At 36.2% G+C, this 14,814-nt stretch overlaps 1 protein-coding gene across 1 annotated transcript in view; it reads right to left on the reverse strand.

Moving 5' to 3' along the window:
* LOC150082075 (dnaJ homolog l(2)tid, mitochondrial-like) overlaps positions 1-14,814 on the reverse strand; it is a 108,834-nt gene that overhangs the window by 82,897 nt on the left and 11,123 nt on the right. The window contains exon 2 of the mRNA XM_090379955.1: positions 6,843-6,991. Coding sequence (XP_090236081.1) covers positions 6,843-6,991 — 149 coding nt within the window. The remainder of the gene's footprint in view (positions 1-6,842; positions 6,992-14,814) is intronic.

A 14,814-nucleotide genomic window follows, 5' to 3' on the forward strand; every position in this document is an offset into this window, starting at 1 on the left:
CCATATGTCGTGATCACAGGAATGAAAATTACCGAATAGGATTGAACCTGAAACTTAAATAGTCATTATTTGTCTTCGCGCATGCACGTAAAGGTCCATGCATCGGAGATCAAATATGGCCGCTGAACATTAACAAAATTCTCGTGTAATTTAATTTCTATGGTTTCTGAAATTATTAGTTGTGTATAATTACGTTGATCATTAAATATTTTGGCCTCGTTAAATAAAAAAGTATGTTTTTCGTTAATGGCATGAAAGGCTAATTCTGACGCTGCTGTGACTTGGCGCATTATGGTCTTAGCTGCCGATGCGCCATAAAAAATCAAATCAAATCAAATCAAATCAAATCTGACGCTGCTGAACAAGAAGCATGAACTGAGGCTTCTTGTTGATTTACATGAATATTCAGAGAAAATCGCGTCGAACCTTGGTAAGACGAGTCGCAATCACCGCAAGAAATGTTGTATACCAGATCATTAATTTGTGTTGCGAACACCGAAAGAACTGAGCAATTGTTCAGTATAATGTGTAATTTCAGCATTGGCCTGGCCCCAATTTTAAATTCGGTATCTTTAAATAATCTATTAAGCTGTTTGTGCCATTATTCAACATATGGGACAGAAATAAAGTATTTTTTGATATTACTATTGTTGGTTGGTGTAGTATTTTGTATCCTATCCATAGCCTGTAGCCTAATTCGGTTTATTGTGGCAAGAGGATAACCCCTATTTATTTAATTATTTGTATTTGTAATTAATATTTGTATTTCTGAGCCCAAAGCAGATTCCGTCGTTGAATATTTATAGGCATTTAGAAATTGATTAAAGATAATCAATCTTTTGTAGGTGAACGGGTGATAGCTATTATAATGTAGAAGCATACCGGTGTTTGTAAGTTTTCGATAGATTCTAAATTGGATTTTATTCGAGTCCCGAGTAAGCGTGAAATTTAGAAAGTTTAATGACTTTGTATCCGTATCCTCCCTTTCCAATGTAAATTTGAGTCTAGAGGATGCTCTCATAATTATGAGAGCATCCTTGGACTCAGGGGAGGTTCCCATGGACTGGAGATGTGCAAATGTATCCCCAATTCACAAAAGGGGATCGAAGGGTGACACGAGTAATTACAGACCAGTTAGTTTAACTTCTGTTCCGGGTAAAATAATGGAGTCACTGGTTAAAGATGCATTGCAGGATCATCTAGACAAGAATGCAGCAATAATTCAGACACAGCATGGGTTTGTTAAGGGAAAGTCTTGTCTGACAAATTTGATAGGATATTATGATGTGGTTACAAAGGAACTGGATGCAAAAAATAATTTTGATATCATATATTTAGATTTCAGGAAAGCTTTTGACACTGTTGCGCATGGAAGACTATTGTACAAATTGGAGCAGAATGGTATTAAGGGTAAGTTGCTACAATGGATAAAAGGATGGTTAAGTGGGAGAAGACAGAGGGTGGTAATCAATGGGTGCTGCTCTTCAGGGACTAATGTTATTAGTGGAGTCCACAGGGTTCGGTGTTGGGTCCACTGTTGTTTTGTATATTTATCAATGATATTGATGAAGGTAATATCAGGCTTAATGTCGAAGTTTGCATATGATACAAAGGTTGGCAGGTTTGTTAATGACAGCAATGGCAGTGTGCTACTCCAACAGGATCTAGATAATTTTGGGCAGATGGGCTAAGAAGTGGCAACTGAAGTTTAACCTTGACAAATGCAAAGTACTGCATATGAGTAGAAGTAACCCCAGAGAAACATACCAACTGTGTGGTACTACACTTAGGTGGTAGAAATGAAAAAGACCTGGGGAGTAATTGTGCAGTCAGATATGAACTTTTCTGAGCAATGCAGACAGGCTGCCAGGTCAGATCATAGGGTTTGTCAATGATATATAGGAATTTTGCTAGCAGGGATAAGGAGGTGATTGTTCATCTGTATAAGGCAATGGTCAAGCTACGCCTTGAGTATTGCGTACAGGTCTGGAGGCCTCATTTTAGGAAGGATGTAAATTTGCTTGAGCATGTACAGAGAAGGGCAACAAGATTGGTGAGGGGAATGAAGGGATTCTCTTACCAAGAGGGGCTTGGAGACTAGGCACCTGCGCGGTGATCTGATTGAGGTGTATAAGGCCTTGAATGGGTGAGCATGCTGAATTCTGATGGGATCCTTCTATATGTTCAGATTACGAACCTAAGGGGGCATAAATTCAATTAAGAAAAGACAGATGTAGAATAGATGTGCGGAAATTTGCCTTTAGCCAGCGGGTGGTTAATCGCTGGAACAAACTTCCATCTGTCGTTGTGAGTTGATAGGTTGAATAAATTTGAGGAGGAACTGGACAGGTATTGGAGGGAATGGTGTGATTTTTTTTTTTGGCTTATGCTGCATAAGCTCATACACTTGCTTTCTTACATCACATGCACTACTACTACTACTATTAAGCCGCCCAGCTCAAACTCATTGGCAATCCAAAAATTTGTTTGTACACCTTGTCTCGAAAGATGATATTGTTGGCCTCAACTAACAGTTTAATCAAGTGAAAAATTTTCCTTAATAGGTAGCTTCGTATAATCGGTATTGAGTTTTTATTTAACATATCCCAAATACAGTAAACCTCTGATATTCGCGGGGGTTACGTTCTGAGAAATGTCGCGAATACCGAAAACGCGAATACTGAGTTATTGCTCCATAGTAATAAAGGGGTTCCGTTCCAAAGTATGAAATATATAAGAAAAACTAGTCTAAAATTTAGTCTATGTATGTATTATAGGTACCTTCATATATGACTATGTACGTAGACAGTACATAGTGAAATGCAAGCATATGGCATCGAAATGAAAATAGAAACAATTTATATTAAAATGTAATATTTATTAGAAATTTCAAACAATCTTTCAAACCAGCGTCTTTGCTAGCTAAAAAACTTATCACGCCAGTGCTATCACCAGTTTCGCTAAGTGTTGATAAAGGAGTTTTGCCTTTTCACGAATGATGAGTGAAATTAACGGAATTTTATTTTCAGTTCAGTCTTCTATCCACAGATTTAAAGCCTTTTCCATTTTTTCTAATTTAACATCACGAGTTACTGAGCAAATTTTTGAAGCAATTAGCGCGTTTTCACAGACACTACGTGGATTTTTTTCTTCCGATTTTTTGATTGATCGTACCGTTGACTCATTGATTTTATGTTTTGCCACTGAGGAGACACTTTCATCATTAGAAATTTTATCTAATAACTCAATTTTATTCGCTAATGTCATCACCTTCTTTGATATTTTCACATTTCTCTTATTATTCATAGCCATATTTTTGTAGGGGTTAGAAAGAACTTGTCCACAATAAAGTCACTTTCTTCCGTTAACACACTCGAAAAAGTCTGTTTTACACTGCAAAATGGTAGATTTATCACTTTTGTAAGCATATAAATTGATAAATTTATTCAATTTATAAGCGTATAAATTAAAAACAAACGACGAAACCTCCCATGGCAAGCGCATAACACATACTGAACAAGGATTAGCGAGAAACATCTATGCTCGCGAGTTTATCACCCCTCACCCCCCACCCACCGAGCGCTGTTTTGACCGGGAAAGATAATTTTAGCCACGCCCGTGTTTTTTTTATGGCGGAAAATGTTCACGGCGCTTTAAAATTCACATTTTTTAAGGTTTCATTTTATATTAAATCGGCGATCGCGAATACGCAAAACCGCGAATACAGATACCGCGAATAGCGGGGGTTTACTGTAATATCTAATGTGTATTCAACGTTTACATTCGTATATAACGAGGTAACATCTAGTGAGAATAAATTGTCATTGTCGCCAAGTCTAGTCTTTAAGATTATTAAATAATGTATTGTAGTTCTTAATCCCAAATTGTATTACCTGTCTAAAGGGTTTTATAATGCTATATACATGTGTGGCTAAGGATGAAAATGCCAAGTTCCTGTAGGAAACAATAGGTTGAATAGGAAATCCAGTCTTGTGTAATTTTACCTGACCGAAAAGTGCAGGAATATTGTATGTTCTGGCCTTCAATTCCTTTAACTGGGCCATAGTAATGTAGTTGTTTTTTCGATACGTGGTTAACGTTTAATTTATTGATTGACCAAATTGGTAAACAGTGCCGGGTCTACTTCAAGATAAGTGGAGGTATCTGAAACAACTGAATCTAACTTATTAATATAATCATGTTTATCTAGTATTACCACTGTATCTCCTTTATCTGCCCTCTGTATAATAATGCCCTTATTTCCTCGAAGTTCTCGTAAAGCTGAACTGTCATGTGTATTCAATTTAGGAAGTCGTGTTTCTTTTATGTTATTCAGTACTTGATTAACTTGTTGAATAAATAAATCTTTTTGTGGAACATTAAAAAAAAAAAAAGGTAAAGTGCAGCCATTATCAACCCACTGCAGGATGGAAGCCTCCTCAACAATTCATGCTGAGGAAAATGGACCATAATCTGCCACGCTGGTCCAGTGCGGGTTGGCAGATTGACCGTATTCAGCAGTCAGGGTCTACTCAAAGAGTAGACCCTGACTACCGGTCTACTCAAAGAGCATGTGCTACTGCACTCCCACTCCTTACCAGTCGGCTACTGAGGCCTTCTGTGGAACATTATGAAGTCCAAATTCAATATCAATTACGCATTGTTTTTTAGGTAGTTTTGGAGGTGGTAAATTATAATTTAGTCCTTTGGATAAAAGTGAAATCTGGTCCTGCGATAGCGTACATGAGGAAAGATTTGTAACCTGTTGATATGTCGGTTCGTTGAATACTGGGTGAGGGGGGTGTTCGTGACCAAGCTGATGTATTCTGTGGTAGTACGTTGTGTGTCTAAGGTGGTAAATTATAATTTACCACCTCGAAAACTACCTAAAAAACAATGCGTAATTGATATTGAATTTGGAATTTGTAATGTTCCACAAAAAGATTTATTTATTCAACAAGTTAACCAAGTAGGGAATAACATAAAAGAAACGCGACTTCCTAAATTGAATACGTATGACAGTTCAGCTTTACGAGAACTTTGAGGAAATAAGGGCATTATTATACAGAGGGCAGATAAAGGAGATACAGTGGTAATACTAGATAAACATGATTATATTAATAAGTTATATTCAGTTGTTTCAGATACCTCCACTTATCTTGAAGTAGACCCAGCACTGTTTACCAATTTGGTCAATCAATAAATTCAACGTTAACCACGTATCGAAAAAACAACTACATTAATATGGCCCAGTTAAAGGAATTGAAGGCCAGAACATACAATATTCCTGCACTTTTCGGTCAGGTAAAATTACACAAGACTGGATTTCCTATTCGACCTATTGTTTCCTATAGGAACTTGGCATTAAACTGTTAGTTGAGGCCAACTATATCACCTTTCGAGACAAGGTGTACAAACAAATTTTTGGATTGCGAATGGGTTTGAGCCTGAGCGGCTTAATGTCAGAGATCTATTTCTCAATTATTGAGCATTTACAATTGACACCTTTTCGACCCCTTATCACATACTATGGGAGGTATTTAGACAATGTTCTAGTTATTACTGATAGTAGTACTATCCAAGACATTTTACATTCGTTTGAAAATATTTATTCTAGACTCAATTTTACATTGGAAAGGGAGGATACGGATACAAAGTCATTAAACTTTCTAAATTTCACACTTACTTGGGACCGAATAAAATCCAATTTAGAATCTATCGAAAATCTACAAACACCGGTATGCTTCTACATTATAATAGCTATCACCCGTTCACCTACAAAAGATCGATTACCTTTAATCAATTTCTAAATGCCTATAAAAATTCAACGACGGAATCTGCTTTGGGCTCAGAAATACAAATATTAACTAGCAGGCTCTTAACTAGGGATTGTCCTCTTGCCACAATAAACCGAATTAGGGTACAGGATAGGATACAAAATACTACACCAAACAACAACAGTAATATCAAAAAATACTTTATTTCTGTCCCATATGTTGAACAATGGCACAAACAGCTTAATAGATTCGTTAAAGATACCGAATTTAAAATTGTGGCCAGACCAATACGGAAATTACACACTATACTGAACAATTACTCGGTTCTTTCTGTGTTCGCAACAAATTAATGATCTGGTACACAACATTTCTTGCAGTGATTGCGACTCGTCTTACCAAGGTTCGACGCAATTTTCTCTGAATATTCGTGTAAATCAACAAGAAGCCTCAGTTCCTGCTTCTCGTTCAGCAGCATCAGAATTAGCCTTTCATGCCATTAACGAAAAACATACTTTTTTATTTAACGAGGCCAAAATACTTAATGTTCAACGTAATTATACGCGACTATTAATTGCAGAAACCGTAGAAATTAAATTACATGAGAATTCTGTTAATGTTTGGCGGCCATATTTGATCTCCGATGCGTGGACCTTTACGCGCATGCGCGAAGATAAATAATGACTATTTAAGTTTCAGGTTCAATCCTATTCGGTAATTTTCATTCCTATGATCGTGACATACAGTCGAAAAGCTTCAGGAAGGAAAATAGTTTCGAATATTTTCGTTAGATACTTTTTAATTTTTAATTGCATTAAAATGATTTGTAATTGTGTTAAATTGGGTTTTAATTATTTATTTTTTACTCTAATGTAAGTTTTCGATTTTTTTGTTTTAATTTCTGGAGAGTATCATATGGAAGTGTTCTACGTACTATATTGAGGTAAACTCCTCTTATTATTACAAATATTTCTGCTTCATACTTCTTTTGAAAGTAAATCAGAAATAATACATTTTTAGCAGTGTACCTAAATATTTAAATAAAACACACATATACAAGCAAAATACCTCATAGTAAGCTTTTTTTATTTCTTTCTGCTCAGCACTTGGGGATACTCCAAGAATATCATAATAGTCTCTTTTCTTGAAATATTTTGATGTGTTATGAAAGTTTTTATGCTGGATTACACCAACTAAAGAATATGTAAAAAAATTTCCTGGGAAAAAAAAAAAAAAAACACATTAAAAAACATTTTGAATATGTAAGAGAAACACAAAAGTTTAGTACAATCAAAATTATAAATCTACAAAAAAAGTGGAAAATGTATAATTTCTTATTTTCGTGCAAAACAACTTTCGATAATGCTGTATACATTCTGATAATAATTAAACTTTAAATCATCAGACAATCATATTGTTTCATATGCCACCATTTAGGTTAGTTATAGCTGTACAATTTAATCCTGGTATAAATAAGTTTGCACACTATTAAAAAATAAATAAATAATCCAGAATTCACTTTGTCATACTGCACTTTGAATAAGTGAACAAGCATGCACACACATATACACATATACTGTATATTATTATTATTAGCCATAAGGTGCAAGGAAACGTGAGGCTTATGCTGCACCAGTCAAAAAAAAAAAAATAATAATAATCTCGTGTTACCCAGAGAGAGAGAGAGAGTCATAAGTAGAAGGGAATCACCAAGAAGAGAAGAATGATGATATCCAGCTCAGAACCCTGGGTTTGCCAAGCCCATACTCACCAGATGTGAGCCCCTGGGGTAATAAGTAGTTGTACCCAGTGCAACATATGCCATCTTTCTGATTATGGCATAAATAATTTAATCTATTTCCTTCAGTTTTCACCATTCTTGTTTAGCAGTGATATAATTCTACAGCAGTCACCTGTGGGATATATGCATATGTCTCTATTTGCAGGTGGTTTCCCGTCTAATTGTACCCGGCATAACATATGCCATCTTTCTGATTATGGCAAATAGTTTAATCTAGATCCTTCAGTCTTCACTATTTTTGTTTAGTGGTGATATAATTCTCCAACAAATATTGTAGCCACCTCCGTTTTGGATGTAGGTGCATTATATAGTCTCTTATCTAAGTCCGGATCTTCTATAAATGTCATGCACACATTCATTGTTGGATTGGCTTGGGTTATTTGATGCATTTACTTATATGACTCAGCAAATGGGTTAAGTTGTCACTGCATCTCATCCAATTGTTGCATTACTTCAGCCATACACCCTTGGTTTGATTGTTTTTCAAGTTGTTTTGTTGTTGCTTCAGCAGAATCGTGTTGGCTTATTTGCCTCGTTTGGATATAGCAGTGAGACCAAATGGTAAATCTGGCCGTGTATTCTAAAACAGTAAAGACCATTTCCAGGCAGTGATTTAATCTCTGCACCCATTGACGCAAATGCCATTGCTGAGTTGTACTCTCATATATGTTCTCTATAGTTATATGCTTCACGTGTATTCCCTGTAAGCAGCTCTCGTAATAGAGTAAGTGTCTCAGTGGGTCAAGTGAAACCTTTCCATCGTGACGGCATTTAGTGTATTTATTCAATGTGTTTAACTCATGTCCCCAATATCTTGCATTGCAATACTCACAGTTGTAACACATATTTCCTATGTCATGCTCTTCCACATTAATTACAGCTTTTGATTATCACATCTGATACTTCTATTTTATTAGTCCTACGGCATTTTGCCCATCTTCTCATTTCCAATCTTGCTTCTCTTTCTTCAATGATTTCTGTCCGTCTTCATAGTCATAGAGTCTTCTTTCGGTCTCTTAGTCTATTAGATCTCTCCTCTAATGTTTCATTAGCATTTCTTCTACATTTTCTCAAAGTTCTTACCCACTGTTCAGCCATTTTTACACTTCTTAAAACTTAGAACAGTTTATTAAAATTGAAGACAGATAAAATAAACATACATCGATAAATTTCAGGAATAGGTTGCCTTTCTTTAGTTGAAAAACACTAGTACAAAAATGAATAAAGAATGCCCGGTATGGTGGTCATGCAAGGAGAACCGTGTGAACAGGAGCTGGCAACAATTAGCAGTTGGAAAATTTGGGCAGCATACCTAAGCATTTTATATATATATGGATTACAACAGTATATAAGATACAGATTTAAGATAAAAAATTGAACAGTGTTTAAAGTACAATAATGTGCAATAAAAGCTACAAAAGCTATCCCATAAGCCCTGAGGCCAAATTAATAGAATAAGAATGTATTGTATCATCAAAGTTTCTTGCAACGACCAACTAACTGGTTAAAATAAATTTATTAAAATAAAAATATAATATATACATAAGATAAAACAGAAATAAAATAAAAGCATTAAAATGCAATAAGATAAAAGCGTTAAAATACAATAAGATAAAAGAGTTAAAATATATAGTAGCTTTCGAAGCAAAGTGCCTCTTCATCTTATGTATATGTTATATTTTTATTTTAATAAATTTATTTTAACCATTTAGTCAGTTGTCACAAGAAACTTTGATGACATAATGCAACCTGATGCACAAGGCCCGTTTTCTAAAGAGTGTATTAAGCATAATAAAAGCATTCAGAGTTAGCCTTTAGGCCAATAAGGAAGATAAGATTTATAATAGGTAACATTCTGAGTCATAATTCATTTTAACTAAGTTTCTACTTAGTTAAAATGGTAAAGTGGATAAGGTGGTAAGTTTCACGTTCTATTTATTCCCTTTGATTTACTATTTCAATAAGGTTGATTTATTATTTCAGATAGGTCAAATTTTATTTTATTTTTATTCTAGATGTCTATTCTAAATATTTTTATTCTAGATATTTCTATTCTAATTATTTTTATTCTAGGTATTTCTATTATAAATATTTTTAATAAAAGGTATAATATTCTTTATCATGCTATAACTGATATTTCTTTAATTACCATATCTGGTATTTACTAAATCTGGTATTTCATTATTTCTTTCTGTATTTCTTCAATATACAACATCTGGTATTTCTTTAATATACTACAACTGGTATTTCAATATTTCTTTATTTTTACCACTTATTTCAATTTCCTACATTCAGTATTTGGACAACTCTTAACTATGTCAGGACTTTAATTTATATCTTTACTACCTACTGTAATACTAGGATTCCTACTAAAGGGACGGGCAGTTACGCTCCCGGTTTATCCAAAGTACTTCTATTATTATACACTATTTTCTTTGCTTATTTTTCTTTCTACTTGCTAGCTCTAAATTTTAAACCTCAAAATCTATTACAGCAATTCGAGTAAAATTGGAGTGCTATCACTACCCTTACTCCCTTTCGCCTAAATTTGGCATAAGCCTTTTCTTTTTCACTACTTAATAGTTAATAATTTTTCACAGGAAAATAGCGAAATAGAATTTTTACTGCTAACACCACATGTAATTTATAGTTGGTTCTCACTTTCTGTATTATTTGTTTCACTGCTGTCTGTCGGGCTAGCTGTTATTTTGCCAGTTTGCTGCTAAATTTTAATATAATTTGTAAAATTTGGATAATTTTAGATCATTTGGACATAGCTAAACTAGCAGATAACAAACAAAAACAGATAGCCTTTGCCAATTATTGATTGATGTTAACCCTTGTAAATGTTCCATTCAATGTATCCTAATATCAGTAATTTGTCTCATCATCATTTTTTTTTATTTGCATTTATTTATTTTATTATTAATTATTTGTTTATTTATAGGGTATAACACATTAAAATAACTCAAGCTATCTAAGTCTTTTGGCCTCATGGCTCACTGGGTACACTTTTATATTGAATATGTTTATTTTAAAATCTTATCTTCCTTATTTGCCTAAAGGCCAACTCTGAATGCTTTTATTATGCTTAATACATTCTTATTCTATTAATTTGGCCTTAGGGCTCTACGGGATAGCTTTTATTGAACTTTAAACAGCGTTCAAATTCTTTATCTTAAATCCATATCTTACATACTGTTGTAATTATTTTACAGACTGATGTAATATTTAATCAATAATTTGATGGCATTAACCTGATCTGGGACTTATTACTTATTACAGAAATATATATATATACATGCAGGGTGATTCAGGAGAAATAGTAAATATTTTGGGAGGTTATAGTATCGATTATTCTGAGTAAAAAAGTTCATATAAACATGCGTCCAATTCTTAATGGATATGGTGATACAGCTGTTTGAAACTGACGCAGTACAATTAGCATTAGCAAAGGCACATGATGCAAGAAAGCAAGTTATATAGCATCAGCCAAAAACAAAATCCCTTATTTCACCCATCCACTCGCTCCAAATGGTTGTCAAGTTCTACCTTGAATCTATTTAAGCTATCAACTTCTACGACAGATGGAAGTTTGTTCCACCAATCAACCACCCGCTGGCTAAAGGCAAACTTCCGCGCACCTATCCTACAACAGTCTTTCCTCAATTTGAATTTATGCCCTCTCAGGCGATTATTCTGAGCGAGAGGAGGAATCCCATCCACATTGAGCATGCTCAAACCATTCAAGGCTTTATACACCCCAATCAGATCACCTCGCAGGTGCCTAGTCTCCAGACACTGTAATTTGCAGAATTTAAGCCTTTCTTCGTAAGAGCAACCCTTTGTTCCATTCACTAATCTTGTTGCCCTTCTCTGTACTCGTTCCAACAGCTCTACATCCTTCTTAAAATGAGGCTTCCAGACCTATATACAGTACTCAAGGTGTGGCCTGACCATTGCCTTATAGAAGGGGATAATCACCTCCTATCCCTGCTAGAAAAATTCCTGTATATCACTGACAAGAAACTATGAGCTACTCTTGCAGACCGTCTGTACTGCTTAGAAAACTTCATATCTGCTTGCACAATTACCCCCAATCCTTTTCGTTCTTTACCACTGTCAGTGTAGTACCACAGAGTTGATATGTCACTCTGGGGTTACTGCTTCAGATATGTAGTACTTTACATGCCTCAATGTTAAACTTCATTTGCCACCTCTCAGCCCATCTGCTCAACTTTTCTAGATCCTGTTGCAGCAGCGTACTGTCATTAGTGTCCTTAACAGCCCTGCCAACCTTCGTATCGTCTGCAAACTTGGATATTAAGCTTGATATACCATCATCAATATCATAAAACAATATGGACCCAACACTGAACCCGGAGGGACTCCACTAATAACATTAGTCCACGAAGAGCAGTGTCCATTGATTACCACTCTCTATCTCCTCCGACTCAACCATCCCTTTATCCACAGCAGCAATTTGCCTCCAATGCCACACTGCTCCAATTTGTGCAGCAGTCTTCCATGTGCAACAGTATCAAAGGCTTTTCTAAGATCCAAATATATGATATCAAAGTTATTCTTTGCATACAGTTCCTTTGTGACTACATCATAGATAGTATCCAACCAAATTAGTTAGACAAGACTTCCCCTTAACAAACCCATGCTGTGTCCGAGCTATAACTGAAGTCTTGTCTAGATGATCCTGCAATGCTTCTTTAACCAGGGCCTCCATTAATTTCCCTGGAACAGAAGTTAAAATAACAGGTCTGTAATTACCTGTGTCTCCCTTTGATCCTCCTTTGTGAATTGGGGTCACATATGCACATCTCCAGTCCATGGATACCTCCCCTGAGTCCAGGGAAGCTCTCTTATAATTAGGGTTAAGGGTTTACTTACTTTCTTTGCCACCTCCTTTAATACAACTGGATAGATTCCATCCACCCCAGGTGCCTTTCTTGTGTTTATCTTCAACAATTTCTCCTCCACTTTACTCTCAGTTATTACAAGATTATCTAGCTTACTGCCAGAGTTGAATACACCTCTGGCATTCCCCACCCTGAATAACTCCTCATGTGTGAATGTCAATGCAAAATATTCATTTAGTTTGTTAGCTATCTGAGCAGGATCATCAACAGTTGAACCATCGACATCAAGTGGACCAATCTGATTCATTCCCTTCCTTCTAGAGTTTACATAAGTAAAGAACTCTTTGCTGTTTTTCTTTGCATCCTTTGCCAAAGATTTCTTGTAATCTGCCTTCGCCTGCCTAACCTCCTTTGTAACTTGGTTACAGACCAGCTTATATTTATCATAGGCTTCTGTGTCACATGTTAATTTATATATATCCCATGCATTTTTCTTCTCTGTCACGTGTAATTAGTTCATCTGACATCCATTTAGGCCTAAATCTTGAACAATATTTCTTTGTTGGTATGAAAAGCCTAGTTGCTTCCAAGATTAATTCTTTGAATGCTTCCCATTTTGAATTTACTGTTGGTAACATCATCAGTTGATTCCACTGTATAGAATTTAAATGCTGTCTCAGACCACCGTAGTCACCTTTACAAAAGCAAAACCCTTCCCTTTACCCCTAATGATAGTTTCCTCTTTGAGTAAATCCCACTTCAGTACACTCTGATCACTGCCACCTAGTGGTTCCTTTATCTGTAGATTCTTAAAGCATGAAGAATCACTACTGATAATCTGATTTGATTTGATTTGATTTTTGAAGTTGTTGGCGCATCGGCTTCTGTGGCCATATTGCACCTCCCAAGGTTTTTGCAGTACTTTGATCCAAGCCCGAGGCGGGAATCGAACCCGCGACCTTTGGGTTGCCAGGCAGGTACTTTACCCACTCGGCTAGCCCGGTCGGCCTACTGATAATCAGATCAAGAGTATTACTCCCTCTAGTTGCCTCCCGAACATGCTGCTGTAGAAAACAATCATTCAATAAATCCACAAATTCCAGTCAATATCTGGGAAATTAAAATCCCCCATTATAAGACACTCTAATTTACTGGCCCACTCTATTTCTCTGCACAATTGCTCATTACACTCATCAGATTCATTAGGCCTATAACACACACCTACTCTCATTTTTCCTTTCCCAGTGCTTATGTCACACCAAACAGACTCAACATTGCATTATCCACCCACATCAATTGGATACACTTCCTTAGATTTTATGTTTCTTAACTAACAGCATAACCCCTCTTCCCTTCCTGTCCTGTCTATCCTTTCTGTACACATTGTACTCCCAAATTTCAGTTCTGCACTACTTATGTCTGGGTAACACCATGTCTCCGATATCCCAACAATATCTGCCTTTGATGTCTTGACTAGCACTTCAAGCTCATCGAATTTATTAACTATTCTTCTGGCATTGGTGTATATGCAAGTATACACGCACCTGTTTCTACTCTTAGTTACCCTAACATAGCCCGTGTATTTACTTGTTCCACTATGACTCCCAGCAGTCCTGGAAATTCCCATTGCCTTGCTTCCCAGGCTGCTGCTCAATTGCATTTCAATAGAAGTAGTGCAAGAATCACTTTTACCTCTGCCAGCGGCTACTGTTAATCTATTAGTCCGTGTATCCCCCCCCAAGCTAGTAGTTTTTCGACCCACCTAACTCTGCCTCGATAGCATCAGCAAATATTCTTGCACCCTTTCTATTTAAGTGTATCCCATCCCTGTAGAAGCAGTCTCTCCTCTTAACAAGCACAGACCTTGATCCTTGCACAATCTCTCTCCAGGGCAGAATTGATTGACAAGGCTCTCATCACATACTCCCTCCTATTGTGTCTGGGCAGAATTACAGACACTTTAAAATTCAACCCTAACTCGTGGCTTTTTTTCAGCACTGTCTTGTACTTGTTAAGTAATTCTGCTGGTCTCCTACTCGTAATATCATTAGTGCCACACATGTACAATATCACCCTTTGTGCCCTTAAAGGATGATATCTGTCCTACAACGTCATCAATCTTTGCCCCTGGCAGACATACCCTGGTCCTGTTCCATCTATCCTTTTGGCACAGTATGTTCCCTGTTTCCCTGACAATAGAGTCACCTACATCTAGTTCCTTTGGGACCAGTGCATTCTGCCTTGGGGGCTTGCCGCTGTGTTTTGTGATGTTCAAGTGCAAGCTCTGACATTGATGTGGGCAGCTGAGAGATTGATGGGCCCCTCAATTTAAATCCTTCGAGGGCATCCATCCATCCTTCAAGCTGTC

The sequence above is a fragment of the Mastigoproctus giganteus genome, chromosome 8, assembly GCF_048544385.1.
Source record: "Mastigoproctus giganteus isolate SK-2022 chromosome 8, ASM4854438v1, whole genome shotgun sequence".
Classification (NCBI taxonomy): Eukaryota; Metazoa; Arthropoda; class Arachnida; order Uropygi; family Thelyphonidae; genus Mastigoproctus; species Mastigoproctus giganteus.